Source organism: Herpailurus yagouaroundi, unplaced genomic scaffold, assembly GCF_014898765.1.
Source record: "Herpailurus yagouaroundi ecotype Mexico unplaced genomic scaffold, PumYag 205, whole genome shotgun sequence".
In the NCBI taxonomy this organism is placed as follows: domain Eukaryota; kingdom Metazoa; phylum Chordata; class Mammalia; order Carnivora; family Felidae; genus Herpailurus; species Herpailurus yagouaroundi.
In genome coordinates, this window is record NW_024412436.1 from 1,951,220 (window position 1) to 1,976,862 (window position 25,643).

Here is a 25,643-nt window from a genome sequence, read left to right on the forward strand (position 1 = left end):
CTGAAAAATGAACACATACACAAAGTCTAATGTACAGAGGGCTGCATAAACATGGGTTTGTCCTAGCTTCTAACAGGAATAGCTCCAGAATACCAATCACGGTAATAAAACAAAACCATGAAAATCATAAAAATATGCCACTTGTTTTTACTCACCTGTGGTTTTCTGAGTTTCTAAAGATTTACCCTTGTAAGTATTAAATAAACTGAGTGTTGCATACTTTTTCCCATCCTTTGCTTTTGTGCTCTGGCCTGACTTCTCCGACATTTCGGTGGAAACTCATCGAGTCCAAAGCCTCCTGCCACACCCCTTCAAACCTTTAAGACACACATAAAAATGAAAAGTGAGGAAAATTTTAGAATTTATTAGCTAGCTTACTTTAAGAAACTCTCAGTAAATTCAAATGTTCCCAGAAATTCTGAAAAATAAAAACACTGAGAAATGAAATCAATCTTCAATAACTCATATCAACAATAATTTCAGGACACCTGGTTGGCTCAATTGGTTAGGCACCCAGCTCAGTTGGCTCAGTTGGTTAGGCACCCAGCTTGGTTTCGGCTCAGGTCACGATCTCACGATTCATGAGATCAAGCCCTGCACTGGGCTCTGCACTGACAGTAAGTAGCCTGCTTGGGATTCTCTCTCTTTCACTCTCTCTCCCCCTCCTGCGTGCTCATGCTCTCTCAAAATAAACAAACTTAATAATAATAATTTCATACACTCCTTCAATACTGTCAAATTCCAAGAACACACAACCGTATCAATCAAAGTAAACTGTCCTGCCTTCAGTTAACACATTAGTGGTTTATAACCACTTAACTGTATCAGAATAAGAGTTTTAATCCAGAGGCTCCTGGCTAGCTCAGTTGACAGCACATGCTACTCGATCTCAGGATCATGAGTTCGAGCCCCATGTTGGGTATGGAGCCTACTTAAAAAAAAAAAAAAAAGAAAAAGAAAAAGAAAAATTTTAATCCATACTGAAATGAATAGTTCAACTACAGTAAATCTACGGAGACTGTCTATTTAATAAAAACTATTCAATTTAATAGGCTTGAGACGACAGGCATCAGTTCATACATATGGAATGTAAATATGATACAAGGATTACCATCATTCCTCTAAATTGCATGCCTCTGTTTTCAGGCAGTATGTGTCTTAAAAAACTACAGTAATTTAACAATTCAGAATAAAAGAAACATTCTATTTTCTCTGCAAACATTTCCTCATAAACCTAAGGTACATAAAAACAGTATTCTATTTCATGGCTATGGATTTAATGTTCAAGAAGTGGTGTGAACTTGTCAAAACAAGTCTCTCTATATAAAAGAAGTTATTAGAAGAAAATAGTATTTTTATGAACACTCATATACAAACAAAAAGAATTTCATCTTTGGGGCTAATATATCCTAATCTTGTGTGTGCCTTAACTAAAAACCAGTCTATTAATAAACACGAAAAATACACAAATTAGTTTATACTATTTTCCTTCCATTTCATGGAATTCACACATATCAACCTTATGGTTTTGTTTTATATTTAAATATGTCTGTAAGTGGTTAGGGTGGAAGTAGGGCATAAGATGGCCAATTCTACCCCCAAACCCTACACCCATCAATAGCTAAAAGCACTGAGAACTGAAGCACAGAGAATAGATACATACATCATGCAAAAAGTATTCCAAATCAAGGAATGCCTATGCAGACTCTAACATCATAAAGATCATTTTGCCTACTGGTTTTACATGTCAACTGTAGAATCAGCATCACATGCAGAGGTGTGGTGTTACAGGTATATCAACCACCACATTCAATATATGTATAGTTCTATAGAATTTACCAAAAATTTTCACATTATCTCATTTCAGGCTAACAACTAACTGTATACTATAGTTAGTATCCTGATTTTACAGATGAAGAAACTGATGTTCACAGGTAAATGGGATTGGATTTGAAATCAAGGCTTCTGGGTCAGTCCATTATATCATGCCACCTCCTCCCCATGTAACTGTAGATAACCAGTTAGCTCTCCAGGTATACACTTAGCAAACAAGCTCTCCTTGATATAAATTGTGAAAAGGACTCACCGGCAACCAAAAGAACTATATGATATATAAATAGCTTGCTATCTGCTACCATATATGTAAGAATGCATACAATTCATTCCATTCCTAAGGTGCTAATGATGATGATGGTGTAAAGAGCTGTACTCCCAGACCCTATCGTGTTGACATATTTTCACCAATACCATGAACAAAGATGTAGGGAAAACATACATTCATCTACAATGACAAAAACAAAAAAAGGGGCAGTGCATATTTACTAGATGATGAAATTAAGATTCAAAGAGATCTCTCTTCAGGTAAGAAAAAGTAACTGATATATCAAGAAAAAAAGTCAGTGGCGACTGGGTGGTTCAGTGGGTTGAGCGTCTGACTCTTGATTTCAGCTCAATGTGTCCCTTCCTTTGCCCCTCCCCTGTGCTTGCTCTCTCTCTCCCTCTCTCTCTCTCTCTCAAAATAAATAAATAAATAAATAAATAAATAAATAAATAATAGTAATAATAAATTTAAAAAGGAAAAAAAAGAGAAACACTTAACTTGTTCTTTCACTCTCATTTAATGGCAGTTTAACATCTTAAACCTCTCAACCACTCCCTGCCACACTGTTAGTGGAGACCCTCACATGCCTACATCATAGACAAAACAACGTTTTAAGAAACTCCTCAAACACAGGGGCAAACCTACAAGCCCACCTGCATCTACATCCATCTTTCTCAACAGCGTCCCTGTCTCCAACTACTGGCACCGGGGTTCTCAACCACCATGTACAACTTACCAGAAATGCAAATTCTCAGGCCCCAACCCAGACCTGCCAAATCCAACCCTGAGGATGGGGCCCAGCATTCAGTTTTACCCAGTCCTCAGGCGATGCTGAGACACACACAAGTTTAGGATTTGCTGATTTATTAAAAGCGGATATATTCTAAGCCATGGTTCTTAACCCTTGCTGCACACTGGAATCACCTGGGACTTAAAATATGTCAGTATCTGTGGTTTCAAGGTGGGGCCTGGGCATCAATCCTTTGTTTGAAAAAATTCCTCAGCTGATTCTAATATGCAAGCAGTCTTCAAAACCACTGCAGTAAAGGGGATGTATCTTTCTTCCTATTCCTTAAAAAGAAAGAAGTGAAATAAAATATGCCCTTCAGTACATACTCTTTTCTCAAAAGAGGTTATTAAAATACACACTGGGTGTACTCTGCAGTGAGAAATACGGACAAAGAATCAACTTATTAGGCCACAAGAATACAGAATAAACATGTGCTTTCATATGCTTAAGACCTGCTCTTGTTTTTATGTTTTACAGTACCCACTACACCAGAAAAAAATACACATCAAATACACAAGATGGTATATAAATGAATTGAATGATAATTCCATCAAAAGGACAAACTATCACTTAATGTACCTAACTGGTATAAAAGAATATGCAGCTTAACAGGGGTTTTTTTCAAGTTTTTATTTATTTATTTTGTGAGAGAAAAAGAGGGGATGGGGGGGGGATGGGAGCAGAGAGAGAATCCTAAGCAGTCTCCATACTGTCAGCACAGGGCCCGACAAAGGGCTGGATCCCACGAACCATGAAATCACGATCTGAGCCAAAATTAAGAGTTGGACACTCAACCAAGCCACCCAAGCACTCCACAATATGCATTTTTAAAACCAAAGAATTGGACAGGGTGCCTAGTAAGCTGTCGGTTAAGCATCTCACAGCTTGTGAATTTGAGCCCCATGTCAGGCTCTGTGCTGACAGCTCAGAGCCTGGAGCCTGCTTCACATTCTGTGTCTCCCTCTCTCTGCACCTTCCCCCACTCATACTCTGTCTCTCAAAAATGAATAAACGTTAAAAATTTTTTTTAAAAAAACCAAAGAATTGGAGCCATAAGCAATAAAACTGTATAAATCAGAAAGGTCGATTCCACTACAGTGGTTTGCCAGTTGGTATGAGAACTTTTAGTTTAAGGCCAAAGTTTAATTTAGCCTACTTGCTTTTTGGGGTGTTCCTTCTGAAAGACTTGAGAAGATATACCCTGAAAAAGCCCCAAGTAGACTGAATATTAGCTAACATATATCTGAAAGAAAAGCCAGTGACTTGTTCAAAATTTAAGATTACTTTTAGGACAAAGTATCAAAAGAATCCAACCAATCTAGCCTAAGCATGATCAAGATTTATCTTCACTTTGTATAATGTACTTAAAAAATATTTTTTAAGTGGAATTCCTGTTTGGGTGCCTAAAATAAATCAAAGAATCATAGCTACACAAGAATTTTCTAAGAAAGTAATAATCGGGCCTGACAGGTGTACACTTTCAGCTAAAACGAAGTAACAGGGATCAGATTTACATTCCCCTACTGAAACAATTCAACTCAAAAACTGGACAAAACACATTTTTATATATACCATCCAGTATATACAGATGTGTATCTGTATACACACATGTGCATATGTATAATTTTTATATGTAAGTAACACCAGAGCCTAAGATAACTGCACATCAGGCAAGAAAGTACAGTGATCCCCAAAAGACAGAAAAAAGTGAATTGAGACCTATGGTTTCCTGAATTTAGTGCCTAGAGAGTTCCCAGGTCATGGCACTCAAGTGGAAGCTGGCAGACTGCCTGAGCGGAAAACTATGAAGCTAAGCTCAGGGTGCTAGGACAGAATATTTGAAAGAGAGTTATACAGAGAAAATGCTACAGACCTGAAGAGGATCCCCCTTGAATATTCAGCACAGTACCAGTGTGCAGATGTGTGTTAGGAAGCTACTAAAGCCAGGAAAGAACCTTCTTTTTTTTTTTTTTTTTTTTTAATATTTATTTATTTTTGAAAGAGAGAGAACACATGGGGAAGGGGCAGAGAGAGAGAGAGGGGGAGACAAGAGGGTCCAAGCTGGCTCTGCACTGACAGCAGAGAGCCCAAACTCAGGAACCACAAGATCATGACCTGAGCCTGTCAGAAGCCTAACCCATTGAGCCACCCAGCTGCCCCAGGAAAGAACCATTTTAATCAGAGGAACAGTACATGCTATTCACAAAGGGCGGGGAATAGTGTCTGTTCTCACCAGCCAGACTTAAAAAACAACAACAACGAAACTCTTAAATCACTGGGTATTGGATAGAGTATTAACAAACACCTCATCTCAGCAGTGGTTAAAAAAAAAAAGTAGCCAAAGTAAAAGTAAACACTGATCTGGAAATCTTAAAGCAACACTCAAAAGGATCAAACTGTTGTTCCCCAGTAACCAAGTCTGAAAGAAATTTAAAGAATATATATAAAAAAGAAGGAAAATCCAACACCCAAGAGAGTAAAATCTACACTGTTGCATGCAAATAAAAATTACACAAACAGACACGAAAAGATGAACCACATTAAAGAATCAATCAACTGAAACCAACCCAGGTGACCTAGTGGCCATAAACCATTGTTAAACCAGTTTTTTAAAAGTGTAACTGCATTCTATATATTCAACAAGAAGGCTGACTACAAATAGAGACATGAAAGATATTTAAAAATCAAAATTTATAGAAATGAAAAACACACTGGATGGGACTAGCAGCATTTTAGGCATTTTGATAAAAAAAAAAAATAGTGAACTTGAAGTCATCAGTAGATGAAAAGACAATGCGAGAAAAAGAACTTAAAATAATGACCAAATGTTACAAATTTGATGAAAACTACAAACCCAGGTCCAAAGGACTCAACAAATCCAAGCATAAAAAATATGAGGAAAATCACACCAAAAGCACATCATAATCAAATTGTTCAAAACTAAAAATAAAGAAGGGAGCCTGGCTGGCTCAGGCAATAAAATATACAACTCTTGATTTTAGGGTTGTGAGTTTGAGCCCCATGTTGGGTGTAGAGATTACTTAAAAATAAAAAAGTCTTTTAAAAAAATCTGTAACAATAAAGAGAAAATCTTTTTTTCCCAAATTTTATTTTTGAGAGAGAGAGAGAGAGCACAGGTGGGGAAGGGGAAAGAGAGAGAGAGAGAGAGAGAGAGAGAGAGAGAGAGAAGAGAAAGGAATCCGAAGCAGGCTCCAGGTTCTGAGCTGTCAGCACAAAGCCTGACACAGGGATCAAACCCACGATTATGACCTGACCAGAAATCAAGAGTCAGACACTTACACTGAGCCACCCAGGCGCCCCCTAAGGAGAAAATTTTAAAAGCAACAAAAGAGGGGCACCTGGGTGGCTTGGTCAGTTTTTTGAGTGTCGTCATGATCTCACAGGTTCGAGCCCTGCATCAGGCTCTGTCCTGACAGCTCAGAGCCTGGAGCCTGTTTCAGATTCCGGGTCTCCTTCTCTCTCTGCCCCTCCCCCACTTGTCTCTGTCTCCGTCTCTCAAAAATAAATAAATGTAAAAAATAAAAAAAAAATTTTTTTAAAGCAACAAGAGAAACAAACATAAAAATAACAACAGCAGGGGCACCTGGGTCAGCTCAGGTTATGATCTCACAGTATGCGAGTTCGAGCGTCACACTGGGCTTTGTGCTGTCAGTGCAGAGTCCACCTCAGATCCTCTGTCTCCCTCTCTCTGCACCTCCCCTGTTGGCGATCTCCCTCTCTCAAAAATAAGTAAACATTAAAAAAATTTTGTTAAGGATACTTAAAAAAACAACTCTTGGGGCGCCTGGGTGGCGCAGTCGGTTAAGCGTCCGACTTCAGCCAGGTCACGATCTCACGGTCCGTGAGTTTGAGCCCCGCGTCAGGCTCTGGGCTGATGGCTCAGAGCCTGGAGTCTGTTTCCGATTCTGTGTCTCCCTCTCTCTCTGCCCCTCCCCCGTTCATGCTCTGTCTCTCTCTGTCCCAAAAATAAATAAACGTTGAAAAAAAAAATAAAAAAAGAAAAAAAAAAAAAAGAAAAACAACTCTTGTTGGAAATGATGCAAGTGAGAAATGTTGCAGCCTCAGGCCTAAAAGTATTGAAAGAAAAAGACCCTGATGAACTTAGAATTCTCTACTCAATAAAAATATCTTTCAAAACTGAAGAACAAAAAAGGGGTTAGGGGCTTTCTCAGACACAAGAAACCTGAAAGAATTCATCACTAGCAGGACCTACACAAGAAATATTAAATATTAAAGTTCTTCAACTAGGAAAAAAAATGGCAACAGATCAGAATCTAGATCTACAGAAAAGAATGAACCACACCAGAAAGAGAACTAAAGGAATAATATATGAGATTTTTTTTATTATTTAAGTATCTTTATCCCAGGAATGCAAGGTTGGTTTAACAATCAAAAATCAATGCATTTCACCATAGATAAGCACACGATTATCTCAATATCAAAAGGCACATGACAAAGCCAATACCTATCCCTGATAACAATTCTAAGTAAACTAGGGCTCATCTTGATTTTAAAGGGCATGTATGAAAACCAACAAAAAAATAAAGTCTATTAGTAAAGTCCAAAAACCTATAGCAACATCATACTTAATGGTAAAAGACTGAATGCTTACTCCTGTCCTCCCAAAGATCAGGAATAAGGCAAAGATATCAATTCTCTCCTTCTGTCCAACACTGTACTAGAAGTTCTAGCCAGTGCAATAAGAAGAAAAAGAAACAAAAGGAATTCAGAATGGGAGGGATGAAATAAAACTCCTGATTTTGCTGAACTGATCATATTTGCAGAAAACCTAACAGGTTCTAGAAAAAGCTATTAGAACTAAAAAAGAGTCTACCAAGGTTGCACATAAGACACAAGATCAATATATAAAAATCTGTTGTAGGGCCCCCTGGTTGTCTCACAGGTTCGGGTTCCTGTGATCAAGTCCTCTGTGTTGACAGTGCGTAGCCCGGTTGGGATTCTTTCTCTACCTCTCTCTCTGCCCCCCTCCCTCCTCGCACTCTGTCTCTGTCTCTCTCAAAAAAAATCAACATTAAAAAAAAATCTTTTTTTAAAAAGATAAAACTACAAATCATCGAAGAAGACCTAGATACATGATGCTATGCCCTGTGCATGGATCAGAAGACCCAATATATAAGATGCGATTCCTTGCCAAATTGATCTACAGATTCAAAGAAATCCCAAACAAAATCAAAGAAGGAATTTCAGGGGGAGAGAGTGGTAGAATTTGTCAAGCTGGTTCTAAAACTTATAAAGAAATATAAACAGGACCTAGAATAATCAAAAGAGCTTTAAAAAGAAAGTTGGAAGACCAAGACATTGGTCACCTGATTTCAGTACTTATCAAACAGCCATGAACACAGTGTGGTATTGGCCTAAAAAAGACTGATCAATGAAACAGTACAGAGTGCAGAAATATAAATATACACAGGCATCTGATTTTTTACAAATGTGAAGAAAATGCAGTGGATAAAGTACAATCTTCTCAACGAGTGGTGGTAGAGCAATTAGGTATACATAATATACAAAAAATGAATTCTAATCCATACCTCCTACCATATACAAACAACTCAAAATGGACCATAGCAAAGAGTACAAACTGAAGTTAGAAGACATGAGCATTCTGGAGATCTAATGAACAGCATTATGGTTACAGTAAAAATGATACATTATATACACCAAAGTTGGTAAGAGAGAAGAATTTAAATGTTCTCTCTACACAAAAAAATAACTATGTGATGAAAAGAACATCAACTAATGTTACAGTAATAATCATCTGGCAGTACAGAAATGCATGACATCAAGTCAACACACACACCTCAAACTTCTACAACGTGATATGTTAATTGTATCCCAATTTTTAAAAAAGGGGGCATAGACAAAATGTAAAAACTTAAAACAAGGGAGAAAGTCTTCGCAACCCTGCGTTAAAGAATTATTTGACAGCACATTAGAATCTGCTCTCAGGGGTCTTTGTGGTGAGTGAAAGGATAGATAAATATGATCATTTCAGACAATAACAAATGCTACGAATGAAACCACACAGGATAATATGAGAAAGTAAGACACAGTGGAACTACTAGTTGATCGCCAAAGGCCTCCCTGAGGGAAACGCTTCTGATTTGGATCTAATGGGGAAGGAGCCTGCTTCAAGGATGAAGAAAAAGCAAATACAAAGGCCCTAAGGTCCTGACATGCTTATCATGTTTGAAAACATAAAAGCTGAATAAGTAGAAACTAGTAACAAAGAGAGTTGAAAGGGAAAGAGAAGTTTGCATGAGAAAGTCTATTAGAATTTTAAATGTTATCTTTAAAGTAATGTGAAACCATTTGATTCTGAACAGAGACGTGTCTTCGGTTTTTTTTTTTTATTTTTTTTTTCAACGTTTATTTATTTTTGGGACAGAGAGAGACAGAGCATGAACGGGGGAGGGGCAGAGAGAGAGGAAGACACAGAATCGGAAACAGGCTCCAGGCTCTGAGCCATCAGCCCAGAGCCCGACGCGGGGCTCGAACTCACGGACCGCGAGATCGTGACCTGGCTGAAGTCGGACGCTTAACCGACTGCGCCACCCAGGCGCCCCTCTTCGGTTTTAAAAATATCCTGGCTACAATGTGGAGAATGGATTGTGGAGAGCCAAAGGTACAAGGTGGAAACATCATAGACTGCAACAGCCTAGGCACAAGATGCAGCTGTGGCTAAAAATTGGAGACTAGATACATGAGGTCACACATAATATCAACACTAAAAGGAGTTTGGAAGAAGTTGATTCCAACCCCTGTGGATGACCTGGAGGGGCTGAAGACTTGAGTGGGGGAAGTAACTGCAGATGTGGTGGAAACAGCAAGAGAACTGAATGAGAAGTGGAGCCCGAAGATGGAACTAAATTGCTGCAATCTCCGCATCAAACTTAAATGGATGAGGAGTTGCTTCTTAGGGATGAGCAAAGAAAGTGTTTCTTGAGATGGATTCTACTCCTGGTGAAGATGCTGAAACGACAATAAAGGATTCAGAATATTACATAAACTTAGCTGATAAAACAGTGGCAGGGTTTGAGAAGACTGACTCTAATTTTTTTTAAGTTTATTTATTTATTTTGGGAGAGAGAGAACATGATCCGGGGATGGGCAGACAGAGAATACCAATTCAATTGATGTGGCAAACTTCACTGCTGTCTTATTTTAAGAAACTGCAACAGCCCCCCAACCTTCAGCTACTACCACCCTCATCAGTCAGTAACATCAAGGCAAGATCCTCCATGAGCAAAAAGATTACGACTCACTGAAAGCTAAGATGATGGTTAGCATTTTTTTTTATCAATACAGTAATTTTTCATTAAAGTATATACACTGTTTTTATAAAACATACTGCTATTGCACACTTAATAGACTACAATACAGTATAAACATAATTTTCACATGCACTGGGAAACCAAAAAAATTTTCATTTGATTTGCTTTATTGCGGTATTTACCTTATTACACTGGTCTGGAACTGAACCCACAATATCCCAAGGTATGCAAGTATAGCCACAGTTGAGAACCACTGGGGGGATAAAACTAATTTTGATCTGGGATAAGTGGGTTCATGTCTGAGGGAGAGAGGCAGGAGAAGAAGTCAGAGTAGGCAGCAGAAGTCAGATTTTGCAGAGCCTAGGAGACTAGGATAGAACTATTGTCCAATTTAATCTAAACGTCATGAAGAGCCACTGGAAGAAAATTAATAAAAAATCTCAACTGCTGAGTAAACCCAGGGCTGCATTCAGCAGATCCACACCTTCAGTAACAGAACAATACAATTTACACAATTAGTAATTTAAAAACCCTTGAAACAGTAAGCTCAACAGGTGCATTTCTTTTCAATCTGCCAGATTCTGACTTCAAAAACTATATTGTCACAGTTACAAAGGAACTATAGCCTCTATAAAGGCACTATATAGTCTTTTTAGTTTTAAAAAACTTTTTGTTATTTGCATGCCATTAAGAATGTATTTTTTTTTTAACATTACTATCTTGCTTACGATGTACCTACAAAAGTGAATCATTAAGGCCTGTAACACATCATCCTTGCAAGGGGCCAGGCTAATCTCTGTTATGTGTCCAATTTTAGTATATGTGCTGCCCAACCGATCACTCAGGGTCAGTCTACGAAAACAAAGCCTATGAGGGGCGCCTGGGTGGCTCAGTCAGTTGAGCATCCAACTTCGGCTCATGCCATGATCTTGCAGTTCCTGAGTTCGAGTTCCGCATCGGGCTCTGTGCTGACAGCTCAGAGCCTGGAGCCTGCTTCGGATTCTGTGTCTCCCTCTCTCTCTTCCCCTCCACGGCTCACTTGCGCTCTTTCTCAATAATAAATAAATATTAAAAAAAAAAAAAGCCTACTGAATAATAGTACACCCCTCTTTAAGGGAAGAGAAAGTAATCTTTTTTTTTTTTTTAAGTTTATTTTTTTTAGTTTGAGAGAGAGTGAGAGGGAGAGAACATGCACGTGCGTGAGGAAGGGGCAGAAAGTGAGTGAGAGAAAGAATCCCAAGCAGGCCCTGCACCAAAGGAAAGTGCAGGGCTCAAACTCACGAATCGTGAGACCATGACCTGAGCCGGTACCAAGAGTTGGACACTTAACCAACTGAGCCACCCAGGCGCCCCAGTGATCATATTTCTAAATTCAAGGTTCTAGGACTCTGAGCAATCATGGTCAGAAACTAACATTTTTCACCAAAATTAGATACACCAAAACACGTGCATTTACGTTTTCAAGATTTAAACAATGAATATACATATCACCTTGTAAACAAATTTTTTTTTTTTTTTTTGCAAAAAAGTGTTAAGATGAAATAAGTGAAGAAGGAAAAAAAAGCTAGTATTTCAAAAGCAAATAGACTGTGGGGCACCTGGCTGTTTCAGTCAGTAGAGCATGCTACTTTTTCAAAAAAATTATTTTAATTTTATTTTTTAAAGTTTACTTATGAGAGAGAGAGCAAGGGTGCTCAAGTGAAGGAGGGGCAGAGAGAGGGAGACAGATTCTCAAGCAGGCTACATGGTCAGCACAGAGCCCTACACAGGACTTGAAACTTTGAGCCATGAGATCACGATCTGAGCCAAAATCAAGAGTTGGACACTTAATCAACTGAGCCATCCAGGTACCCTTTTTTTTAATGTGAGACAGAGACAGAGAGAGAGACAGAGAGAGAGAGAGAGAGAGAGAGAGAGAGAGAATGAATTCCAAGAATGCTCCACACACAGCATGAGCCCTACGCAGGGACTCAGGGCTGATCCCACCACCCTGGGATCAAGACCTGAAAGCCAAGGAAAGCCACCCAGGCACCCCAGAGTGTGCAGTTCTTGATATTGGGGTCATGAGTTCAAGCCTCACGCTGAGCATGGAGCCTACAAATATATATATATAATAAAAGCAAACAGACTGCTTCCAAATAAATGGTCTAAGGGAAATTTGGAAGGCAGTAGTTTATCACAATATAAACACCAACCTTTCAAAATGAAAGGATGACACTCAACACTGGTAACAAAAAAAGATGGTTTTTATGAAGGACAACCATCATAGGTTGAAAATTATTTGAAAAAAAATCTGCAAAAGGTTTCCACATCAAGGCAAAATTGATTAGCTATGATCCCTTAGATTCCTTCAGTCTCAGAAAGTGTAAGATTCTAAGGCTATTCACCATTACATAAGGATTTACAAGTATTCAGTACAAAAAAACATTATTTTTAGTGACATTTAAAATCTAGCATATTTCAGTGGCGCCTGGGTGGCTCAGCGGGTTAAGGGTCCAACTTTGGTTCAAGTCATGATCTCATGGTTTGTGAGTTCGAGCCCTGCATCAGGTTCTCTGTCAGCACAGAGCCTGCTTCAGATCCTCTGTCCCCTTCTCTCTCTGCCCTGACCCCCCCATCTCAAAATAAATAATGATTTTTAAAAATCTAGTATGTTCGAAAAAACCCATACTTTCACAAATTGCTAATTTGTTAAATTCAACTAAATGCCAATCATCTTTCTGACCACCATGGGCTTCTAAGTATCCAAGCTCTGTTTACCTCTCTTTCCTCATCAATCTTACGGTGAGAATTTAGTTCCTCTGGAAAATGAAGTACAATGTCCCACTGATTTAAATAGTTAACATTAAAAAGAACCTGCAGCCACTTCCAAATAACCATACTATATACACACAACATATGTTTTATTAAAAAAATAAAGGAAGAATCTCTACTAAGTAATAAGTAATAGGTATCACATACAAATATAAAAAGTAAAAAGATTCTATATAAACCAATTTCTTTGGTCTCTATGACTGACAGTTTTGTCTCTCTTTTTCCTATTTCCCTACATAAATGGTAACATGCTTTTGCCATCTCTCTTTACCAGCTCTCTCTATGCGCTTTCCAGCTGGCCATCTCATCTACTGTTCACTGCTTCGGTAAGGATAATTATCAAAACTCTCCTTCAAACTACAATCGATTTTTTTTTTTTTTTTTTTTATTATTTTTTTTTTTTTAACGTTTATTTATTTTTGGGACAGAGAGAGACAGAGCATGAATGGGGGAGGGGCAGAGAGAGAGGGAGACACAGAATCGGAAACAGGCTCCAGGCTCTGAGCCATCAGCCCAGAGCCCGACGCGGGGCTCAAACTCACGGACCGCGAGATCGTGACCTGGCTGAAGTTGGACGCTCAACCGACTGCGCCACCCAGGCGCCCCCAAACTACAATCTTTAGCGGGAGCCTGGCTGGCTCAGTTGGTGGATGGAGTGTGGCAACTCTTGATCTTGGGCTTCTAAGTTTGATCACCACACTGGGTGTAGAGATTACTTAAAAATTACAAAACAGGGGCACCTGGGTGGCTCAGTCGTTTGGGCGACCGACTTCGGCCCAGGTCATGATCTCACGGTTCATGAGTTTGAGCCCCGCGTCGGGCTCTGTGCTGACAGCGCAGAGCCTGGAGCCTGCTTCCGATTCTGTGTCTCCCTCTCTCTGCACCTCCCCTGCTCGTGCTCAGTCTCTCTCTGTCTCTCAAAAAATAAATGTTAAAAAAAATTATTTTTAAAAATTACAAAACAAACTACAATCTGCACGCACACATTTTTAATTGTAGAACAAATGTCTTTACTTAAGTTTCTTGACAGAACTACAACTCAAAATGCTTGATTCCCCTGTTCACTAATACAAATATTTACCCAGCGCCTACTGTACCACTATTAGGCACTACTAGGAACAAATGAAAAAGGCATGGTGTCCTCATCAACTGAGTGGAGATAACAGGAAACGTAAGAGGGTTGGAAAAGGCTTCCAAAGAACTGGGAGCGAAGACAGACAACCAGGCAAACGATGCAGTGACAATCAGTGCTGACACCCCAGGAGAAGCTGGCAACTGGGGCTATAGAATGGTCTTCCCAAGCCTGAGCAGTTTGAAGACTCTCATTATTAACGTCCAGCAGCACATCCAGGAGTGGGAAGTGGAGGGAAACACACAGCAGCTGGAACGAAAAGGAACTAGAGCTGTGCCAGACACGTGTAAAGAAAAGCAAGGGAGAGGAAGACACTGCCAGGAAAATGGTCAGAGTAACATTTCACGGAAGCCTAAGCCAGAGAGTGAAGTAGAAGGTGGAAGAGGATAAGGAGGAAAGCAGAAGGAAATGCCAATTTTAACGACTGATTAAAAGCCCCCCAAATAGTAATTATTAAATGCTTACTGAATCAAGCTTACAAGCATTGCTTTGTTCATTTAATAAAAACAAGAGGAGAAAATGTACTACCTGAGTGAGAAAGCATTAAGAGCTTGTGATTGGAATTTAAGGTTTCAGGTGATGACAGGATTTAGAACAGCAAACAACCAGGGAATAGGAATGAAGGAATACAGAATTCTTCATGCTACTTTTACAACTTTTCTGTGAGATTAAAATTATTCCAAAAGAAAAAAGGGAAACAAAAAAAGCTCTTCTGCTCTCCCAAATACGTTCTTCTCCCCAGCTTCACATAACCACTTTCCCTGACCTCTAGATTTAAAACCTTGAGTAATCGGGGCACCTGGGTGGCTCAGCTGGTTAAGCATCTGACTTCAGCTCAGATCATGATCTCGAAGTTCGTGAATTCGAGCTCCAAGTTGAGCTCTATGCTAACAGCTTGGAGCCTGGAGCCCGCTTCAATTCCTCTGTCTCTCTGCCCCTCCCCCTCACGCTCTGTCAGTCTGTCTCAAAAATAAATAAACATTAAAAAAAAAAAACCTTGAGTAATCTTTCATATTTACATCTCCCACTTCTAACACGAAGAGGGATGTTAAGTTCTAGATGTTCTAATGTAGTAATGTCTCTTGAAGCTTTTTTTTTTTTTTTTAAATCTGAGCTCTAGAGATGTAAAAACACCAAATTGGGAATAAGAGCTCAGAGCTCAAGTTACCAAAATTTATCAATGAAGAAACAACTTTAAACAAGTAAAAATAACCTACCCAAAACTCCTAGATGGGGAGAGATAAGGCCAAGATTAAGTCGAAGCTTGATGCCAAAAGCGAACGCCCAAGATAACCTCACCACGTGAGAATCATAATTCAATTTTCATTATAACAGAGATAAACATCAAACCTTTAAAATGTAATGATAAATGTTATTTTAGGCTAAGAGATTCTAAAGACTCAAGTTTTTATTTCCAAATTTACTCCATTACAGTACAGAATAAAATATCAAGGATAAAAAATTACAGTAACAAAATACAGTAATAACTATCAACAAACACATTCCATCTGTTGTAAAAACGTCATTTTGAAGTATAATAACATAACGTAAAAAGTCTAAGAATCAGTGTACAAAAGATCGTAAATAAGGGGGGGGGCACTCTGTACAGAACTGTTTCCCCTCTCAGAATTCTTACATTGAAGCCCTAACTCCCAACTTGACAGATGGTATGTGGAGATACAGGGCCTGTGGGAGATAATCAGGGTTTGCTGAGGTGATGAGGGTGGGGCCTCATAACGGAATTAAGCTCTTCCAGGAGGAGACACCAAGGCACTCTCCCAGCCACATGGAGACACACAGCTAGAAGGCGGCTGTGTGCGGGGCAGGAAGGGAGACCTCGTCAGAGCCTGATTATGCTTGGTCTTCAGCCTCCAGAACTGTGATAAATTTCTGTTAAGCCATCTAATCTATGGTATTTTCTCATGGCAGCTGGAGCTGACAAAGACGGGATGTATTAACTCCAGAAGACAGCATTCTGTCTATAAAATTTTAAACTAAATTTTCCACTTAAAATAAAAGGGTCTTGCTCTGGGTAAGAAGTTGAACTAGTCAACTTCTAAGTTCATTTCCATCTCCAATTGTTATAACCACTTAGTGATCCTAAAGTTAGAGTGACATCAAATATTTTTAAGATCACATTTGCAGCTATCATAGAAAAGCTAAGAATACTACCATATGTTGAGTGCCTCTACTACAAATAGCACTACAGCATTAAAAATGATCATTTTTAAAAACAAAGTGTAATATAAATAAATCTGTTGGGAGTTCTAATCAGAATGGTAGAAGGGCTCAGGCTGTTCTTAGAAACTGAAACACGTGAATTAAGTTTCTAGGGCAGAATGCCCTAAGAATTAGAAAAGATACGCAGCTATTGAATCTTCTGTACCACAAATTACTGTTCTAGCAAAGTTATAAATCTGCACATCTACCATTTACTCAATGAAGTGATTCCCAGATCACTCTTTCTGACAACTTATAATATTTTTAAAGTGCTCGTACCACACAACTACTTCTCTTAAAACTGATTTGGTTAAAAAACAAAACTGATTTGGTTTAAATCCCAACTCTAACATTTGGTAGCTAGGTGTTTTCATAGCATAACTGTGGCATATGCATATTATTGGATAAGCATTTCCCTAGTCATTAAATATAATTCTGAACTTTATTTCCTCATCTGTGGGCTATATCCTCTATAGTCTACTGTGAGATTTAATTAACAAAGTGCGTATAAAGCTCTGAAAATGGTGTCTGGCACTTAATAAATGGGTAACAGTGTTTTCAAAACGTACACATTACAAATAAAAACCAAAGCATAAAAGCTTCTTAATTAACTTTTTTGCAAGCAAGTCTGTTGGATGTTATAGGAGAAAAAGAGAAGCATTCTCTTAAAGATGTTCATTTGACATCATGAACTATCCTAAACTTCAACGAAATGGCACCATAAGGGTTGAAATTTCAAGTTTAAATTTGTAAGTGTAGAGAACCAGTTAGCACCCCTCCCTGCCAAGCACTGGCTCCACTCCTCCACCATTAAAACGTGTATCTTGAGACATGGAAGCCTACGCATCTTTCTCCTACTAACTTTATTCTTCCCATGTTTCCAATCTGTCATAAATATAACTACACAATAAAAAAATTTTCTGGTCAGGAAACCAAGCAATCAGCACTTGTAGGCTATTACTGACTTTTCTGTTCTGTTCCTCTTCTTCTTTCTCCCTTCCTTCCTCTCTCTCTTCCTTTCTTTAAAATCTCTACACCTATCGTGGGGCTCCAATTCACAACCCCATGTATTAAGAGTCACATGCTCTTCCAACTGAGGCAGCTGGAGGTGCCTAATTTTTAATCCTTATTCAACAGCTCTTTCTTCAGCAGGAGAGATACTTTCTCTCCCCCCAATATCCAAAGAGTCCAAAGACTCTGGATCTAGGGTTGGGAGATATTTCATCTTTCTACATTCTGTATCCTAATTCTTGATGCAAGCTACATGGCTCCACACATATTAAAACTCACAGTGGTACACCAAAAGATCCAATTTTTATCTGAATTTCAAAAACTCATACAACAATATAACCAATCTCTACTCTGTCAAAAGCCTCATTTCAATAACACCTCTTTCCTTTAAAAACAAAATTTCTCAGGGCACTTGGGTGGCTCAGTCAGTTAAGCGTCTGACTTCCGCTCAGGTCATGATCTCAAGGTTCATGAGTTCAAGCCTTGTGTCGGGCTCTGCACTGACAGCTCAGAGCCTGGAGCCTGTTTCTGATTCTGTGTCTCCCTCTCTCTCTGTCCTTCTCCTACTCGTGCTCATGCTTGGTATGTATGTATGTATGTATAAATAAATAAATAAAGCAAACATTAATAAAATTTTAAAATTTTAAAGTAAATGGACTCTTTCATCTTCCTAACCTTCAGAAGTTAATTTTATACCTCCTACATTGTGGCTTCTTCAGTTAAAATCCACATATATAGTTTGTTTCCCAGTTACTGGAAACATTTAATAAGCTACAATACTCACCTTTAAAATACACTGGATAAAGTGGATGAGTACTTGCCCAACTACTTAACCCATCTTAAAAAGTTCTAAGCTTTTTGTCTCTTGGTGACCATTTCTCCCGATTGTTTTTTATTCTGTTCTCAATGTATCCTGAATAGATCTTTTCAGGACCTTTTCAGAGCATCCACTGGCCTCCACGGGGCCTTTGTGCAAACAGAAAAACATATGCTTCTGGGGAGAAACAGGTACTCCTCTGGGTGAGGTGGTGATGCACGGGGAGAGAGGGGAGGAGTGAAAGCACGATTACTCCTGGGAGGCCTAGCCAGAGCACAGGACTCTGAAAGCAGAGCCTAGAGATTTCAGTCCTTGTTGTCTCCTTCAGCCCAGCACATTTGTGCAGTGCACAAACGGCACAACCACATAAAGCAGCCCTATACTTTCAGATCATTCACTAGGAAAGAGGGAAGAAAAGTCAATTATTAACTTCTCTAGCCACCCATTCTCCAGCTACATATGCATCCATCCCTTACCTTGCACACTCAAATATTTGGAGGGGATCTCTCAACATCAGAAAACCTATCCTCCCTTTACCTTTTTTAACTTTCTATTTTTCATGGTTCTCTTTTCTGTTTAAGTATGGTGAATGCTCATGTAATATCAAAGAATATTAAATTCAAAAGACACATGGAAACACATTTAATGTGATCTTTGCAACAATCCTCTGAGATAGGTGAAATGGAGATTTTATTTCACAGATGAATATACAGGTTTCCCCTGCTATGAAAGAGCAAAGCTTTCCTCTGAAACCTTGCGTAAGCTGAAATGGCTACAGCAAAGAAACAATTACCATTAACTCATATGGAAAAATTTTTGTAGCATTCCCAGACCCAACAAATAACCTCTCTTAGGCTTTTCTGATCCCTTAGGAGCCATCCTGCTAACAAATTCACACACACACAAAAATAAAGTACAGATGTTGACAAACACAGTTCAAAGCCATGTCCCGATGCTACGTAGTTCCTGAAGGACATTGGTGGCATCACTCTCACTGCCTCTATAATGGCTCACCACTGAATGCTATTGTCACTTTTTGCTTTCTGTAAAAGTGAAAATCTTCTTCAGAATTCTTTCAGGGTGCCTGGGTGGCCCAGTTGGTTAAACGTCCAACCTCGGCTCAGGTCATGATCTCACAGCTCATAGTGAGTTTGAGCCCCGCGATGGGCTCTGTGCTGACAGCTCAGAGCCTGGAGCGTGCTTTAGATTCTGTGTCCCCCTCTCTCTCTGACCCGCCCCCCCCACCCCGCTTCTGCTCTGTCTCTCTCAAAAATAAAAAAAGTAAAAAAAAGTTCTTCCGGTTAGCAAAAGCGGGTACTAATGTATGTCTTTCATAAAAGCAAAGTGGGATATTACAAACTTCCAAAAAGCGGGGAATACCTGTACCTAAAATTTGAAGAAGCCATGTTACTTGCCTCTCAAGTTAACAGCAGGCACAAAGGACAAAACGTAGGTGACAAAAGGACTAAAACTAGGTGTTTTAACTCACAGTACAGAGCTCATATTGAGCATTCAAGTCACCTAAAAATCAAGAAGTCTCACTACTTATTCCTCCCTGCTTAACCTTTCACTCTCATTACTCGATCTAAATTCTTTTAGGGTCACCAAAGATCTCTCAGCCAAATCCAAAGGCCACTTATATTTTTCTGAACTCTGCTCCATTTGGCTGTAATAATCCCCTTTTTTAGATTATTCTAAATCCACCCTGATTTCTGTGGTGACTTCCTCACTTATTCATTCTTGCCTTCCTTCTCTTCCCACAGATTGTCTTCGGTATCTTGCTACATTTCAGTCTTAAGCAAATACCTCCACTTTGCAGTTTATAATGGAAATGGTTGCCCCAAGGACATAGTCAAGGCTCTAATTTAGATCTCTTCTCCTGTAATGCTGCCATTCCCTGTGATGAATCCATTCCATCCTAGACTTTCATCACTTCTCGCCTTCATTACTTCTAACTGTTGCCTAATCCTATCCAGCATTCATTTCTTGTTTTTCTTTTCTTTTTTTTTTTTTTTTTTTTTTTAAGATTTTTAAGTATTCTCTACACCCAACATGGGGCTCAAACTCACAACCCCGATCAAGAACTGTAAGCTCTACCAACTGAGCCAGCCAGGCTCAGTTTTGTGGTTATGTCCTGAACAGTGGAATACAAGACTACTAATGGTGTATTAGATGATTTTAAATGGTCCGTAGAGGAATATTTAAAATTGTGTTTATTTGGGGGCACCCGGGTGGCTCAGTCAGTTAAGCATCCGCCTCTTGATTTCAGCTCACGTCATGATCTCACAGTTCATAAAATCAACCCCTGAGGTGGGCTCCGTGCTCAATGTGGGGCCTGCTTGGGGTTCTCTCTCTCCACCCCTCCCCTGCTCCCCACTTGTTCTCGCTCTCAAAATAAATAAATAAACATTAAAAATAAATAAAAATCAACTTTAAAAAATGTTTATTTTGAAACATGTTGAAGGGGGGAAAAAACTAACACCAAGTAATCATGTATATTCTTTTAAATTCACTTACTTAGGGGTGCCTGGGCGGCTCAGCTGGATGAGCGTCCAACTTCGTTCGGCTCAGGTCATGATCTCAGTTTGTGAGTCCGAGCCCCGCATTGGGCTCTCTGCTGTCAGCACAGAGCCTGCTTGGGATCCTGTCCCCATCTCGTTCAGCCCCTCCCCTGCTCACTCTCTGTTTCTCTCAAAATAAGTGCACTTAAAAAAATAAATTCACTTATTTAAAAGACAGTAACTTGAATTAAAGAAAATATTAAAACAGAAGGTTTGAAGATCTTAAAAGACATGAATGTCTTAAGGTTGGGAAATACTGGCCACTGGGAAATCCATGTTGTATGGAAGTTACACACTTAGGCTCTGGGTCAATGATTTGAATCCCATATACTAAGTAACTTTGAAAGAATTACTTAAACCTCTTTAAATCCCAGTTTACTAGTTGTGTAACAAGGACAAAATAATCTACCTCCTAGGCTTACTGTATAGATCAAAAAAGATAATCTACAAAATTACCTTAACTCAGTGCTTAGCATGGAAAGTGCTCAACAAATATCAATAATTGCTATTATTCTTTTTTTTTAATTTCTTTTTTAGTATTTGGTTGTTGTTTTTTTTTTTTTTTAGAGAGACAGAGTGCAAGTGGAGGAGGAGCAAAGAGAGAGGTAGACACAGAATCTGAAGCAGGCTCCATCCATCCAGGCTCTGAGCTGTCTGCACAGGGCCCAACATGGGGCTCAAACTCACGAACAGTGAGATCATGACCTGAGCTGAAGTTGGACGCTCAACCGACTGAGCCACCCAGGCGCCCCAGTAATTGCAATTATTCTTGATCTCTCTTGGCCATCATGCCTTCACTTGTAATCAACTAGGCACCTGATCTATATCATAGACAATGTTCATATATGGATTTTCTGCCCCAAATTTCCCTTTTCTGCGTGTATGTCTTTATTTTTATCTTCTGGTATAAATCCAAAGATCACATGTCAACTTTTAACATTAATCCTTAAAACCGTGAGCATCTTGGCAGTAGGAACCAAAAGCCGTATTCCTCTGACTCACTATGCCTTACAAAATTAAAAGAATCTTTAACGTTTGTTGAATAAATCTAAATTTTAGAAAGGAAAATCGGATGCAAACAAATCTCACAACGCACAGTACATAAACATAAGCTATGTGAAAGCATCTTATGCTATTCTAATGGAGAGGTGGGTGGGGGGAGGGAATGACAGGGTACTATTTTGCTCTACTAAGATATCTGTCAGTTGAATCTTGGTGGGTCTAGTCTTCTATTTTCTAATCTCATTCACTCAATAATAAAACCTAGGTATATGCCAACCACCATACAAGGTGTGGAAGATATGGAAACAGTCTAGTAAAGGAAAACACACTAATATTGGAACACAGACAGGTAAAAAGAAAATTACTACATAATATGCTACATAAATAATACCCAAGTGTTTTTTTTTTTTTATACTAGATGTGCTCCACAAATGTTAACTACATCCCATCCTCCCTTAAGGCAGAGCACCTAGGGGTGAGAACATTACATCACATTGACAGTAATAATTTTATTGCTATCTTGTGTTGACTCTACGTATACTAACCATATAAAAGTTTTTGTCTGCCAACTAGACAACTGTTGAAATTCAGTAATTGTTTGATCTGATTTGCTGGCAAACATGTACACATACAGGCCCTAAAACATGACTGGCATTCTGTTAATCTAGAGCAAAATGACGACTAATGTAACTGGTGAAAAGATCAGTTTATATTTAACCTTTCTGGGACTGGGAAAAAACACTACAGAAAATACATTGAAGTTACCCTCTCGAGAATATTTTCACCCACAAAGATGTCCTGACTGACGCATCAAAGGCTTTATTGAGAAATTTAAAATGTTATGACTCAGAAAACTAACAGTAATTCTCAAGCTTCTAAACAACAGTTAACAGTTAACATAGACGGAGATAAGCTATCATTGCGTTACCCTATTCATAAACTGATTCTCACTTTGCTGAAAGTGTATTAGTCATAACTCAGTGAGACACAACTTCTGGATCTCCTTCACTGTAAGAACAGGATTTGTACCAATTTGTGTAACATTTTATCAATCATCAATCCTTGTCTTACACAAATTTGGCATAAACAGCATCTGAAACAGAAGTTACTCAACTGGCTTACAAATTGAAGGGGGGGGCAAGAGGAAACCACTTGGGGGGAGAGGGGGATATAATATTATCTTCAAAGACATTTTACCAATACAGGTGGTGGGGTGGCATTAAGGGTAAGGGAGGGAATGAATCAGAACTTCTGTATTTTCAGCTGTGCTCAACATACTGAACCCAGGGTTACTGACTGTAGAGCATGAAGAAATCTTTAAAGAACAAAATCTAGCATGTAAGTGTAAAAAGAAAAACTATTTAAATACGCAAAGAATATATACTCCATTCTAAGAATATACAGATTACTTACTGTTTATGCCAATATTCTGCCAGTCTACTATTAGTTGGCCTTTTACTGTATCCTGAGCACAGTAACAAGCCGTTTACACACATGATCTTTGTTAATCCTGCGGCAAACCTTGGAGGGAAGTACTATTATCATCACCTCCATTTTACAGATGAGGAAATATTCTACCAACAGTATAGGCCAGATCTCAAAATTTAAAGATTATGTCATACTACCTAGTCAAGGGTTTTAACCAACTGGCCTTTACTAGAAAAGGGGAGAAAAATTAGCTTCTATCCCATCCCCAAAGTAGTTACAACCATTTTTTTTAACCTTGCAACACTTTCACCATTGTGTGCAACAATGTTTCTATACTGAAATCAAGCAAAAGAAAAAACTAGGTTAACAATGCTACATCTTCAGTTACCACAGTTCCTAAAATTACAAGAAACAGGGAGGCAGTTTGATGGCTTTACAGCATCCCCTTTCGATTTAGACAGTCTGGGTTTGAATCTCTACCGCAACACGGTAACTGCCTGTGACCTTGGTCACATTAATATCTCTGATTTTATCTCATCTGTAAAATGGGGATGATAATAAGAGCACCTCCCTCAAGTACCGGCTGTAAGATGAGAAAAGATAATGTATGTAAAGAGCTCGTTACTGTGCCCAGTACACAGTAAAAGGTCAACTAATGGTGGAGGGAAAACAGCCACATATGTAAGCTCACCAAACCAAAATATACAAGTAAAAAGCCTGCATTCTGACAAGCCCACTATAAAAAATCAAATTACTATCTGACCACACGCCAAAGACAAAATTCAAAGTCAATCCATTCCTAATTTTCTTAGAGGATCAATGCATTTGAGGTGGGCCAGAAACGATGCTGCAGTGCATCTGACACACACCTAAAAATGGCTCCAGTCGGAGTAGCATCTTAATCACCACCAGAGGAGGTTAAATCTACTTTTTAACAAATGCTGGAGTTAGGCTCGGTGGGCGCTTAAGTATCACGCCATCGTGGTTATTTGCAGGAGGAAGCTATCAAGCACTGGATCAAGAATGCTGATTTTTCTGGTGCATTCCAAAGGAAAACCTTCCAGCACAAGCCGCCTACCGTACAATTCCAAGGACCCTAGCGAGGTATGAATCTACGAGCCTAGGCTGAAGATCAGCCAATGCAGAAATCCGGGCGGCTTCGGGAGCCAGCAAACATCAGGCATGTTGGAAATCTCAAACAAATCTCAAATCAAGTCAAAGCAAATATGCATCCCTTTAAAGGAACTAGACGCATTCCTCTCGGGCAAAGGAACAATTTATCAGTGTTCCCATTGGTCCCCATGCCCTTTTCTGCAAGTCCTGAAGGGGGGCCTTTACCGTAACACCAGTAACATTAACGCTATCTCAAAGAGAGAGAGCTGCAGAGTGGGATTCACTACGCAGGTCAGGGGATGGCGAGGCCTGGGGAACGAAATGACTACCAAATCGTCGTCTGGAGTTGGGGCTGCACGTCCCTAGCGGAAGTAGGGTTGGTCCAGATTCCCCCAAGCGCCTCTCACCGCGTCAGGTCTTTAGCCCGGTCTCTCTCACACAGTGCTCGCTGCAAATTCCACCCTAACTACACACGGAAAAGAAGTAGGCAGTAAAGGCCCCAGATGAGCCCTTGAGCTGTTTGGGGGACGCTTCCCACACATTAGGAAAAAAGCCATTATCCCAAGGACGGGAACCCCCTTCGTTTAGCCGGCTACGCGAGTAATCCCCCCGCGGGGCCTGAGCGGGGACCGGGTGGGAGAGAGACCGACGGCTCCGGAACTCCCGCTGCAGACCACATGGGGCGGGTCTGACTCCGGTTTCCCGCTCCCCGACCAGGAGGCCGAGACTTCCCCCAGACACAGACATGATGAGAACCAAAGAGAAAGCGGGGGATGGCTCGACCCCAGGCCGTCTCCCAGCGGCTCCCCAGTCTCTGCCCGCCAGGGCCGGGGTGCGCTCCCACGCCCCAGGCGGCCCCCCGCCAGCCCACGCCGATGGGGCCCGCTTTGATCACAGCTCCTACGCCCTCGCTTTCCTTACCGGCCAGGGCGAGTGTCAAGCGGAGTGTGTCTGCGCACTTCGAGAGTCTCTGCCGCGCTCTGACCGAGGGAAGGGGAAGGGAAGGCGAGGGGCGGGGGGGATGGAAGGACCACCCGACCGGGGAAGCCGAAGCTGCGGATGGACAAACCGCCAAAGCACTTTCGCTGCTTCCCGAGAGGGAGAGAGCGAGCGAGAAAAAGAAGCAAGATGGCGGCTAGCCAGCCCCTACGTACTACGTCATGCCGCGGCGTACGTAAGGCAAATCTCCGCAAGACCGCCCTCCGGCGCAGAGACGGCCCGATCACGTGAGGCCTCCGTGGCGGCCCAACCCCGGCGGAAGGCGACGGCGCCTCCTGCTGGAAGGAGGGAGTTCCTGCAATCGGGGTTCCCGCCGCGGGGTAAGGATTTGCAGGAGCTCTC

The 25,643-nt window shown here is 40.1% G+C and overlaps 1 protein-coding gene across 4 annotated transcripts in view; it reads right to left on the minus strand.

Annotated features, from left to right (window-relative positions):
- Positions 1 to 25,415, minus strand: part of PRRC2C (proline rich coiled-coil 2C) — a 95,247-nt gene extending 69,832 nt beyond the window's left edge. For all 4 annotated transcript variants that reach the window (XM_040451708.1, XM_040451706.1, XM_040451707.1 and 1 more), the window contains exons 1-2: positions 25,224 to 25,415; positions 156 to 317 (exon numbers count right to left, since the gene is read on the minus strand). In XM_040451708.1, the coding sequence (XP_040307642.1) occupies positions 156 to 267 (112 nt within the window). In that variant the 5' untranslated portion in view covers positions 268 to 317; positions 25,224 to 25,415. The remainder of the gene's footprint in view (positions 1 to 155; positions 318 to 25,223) is intronic.
- Between the last annotated feature and the right edge of the window lie 228 nt (positions 25,416 to 25,643).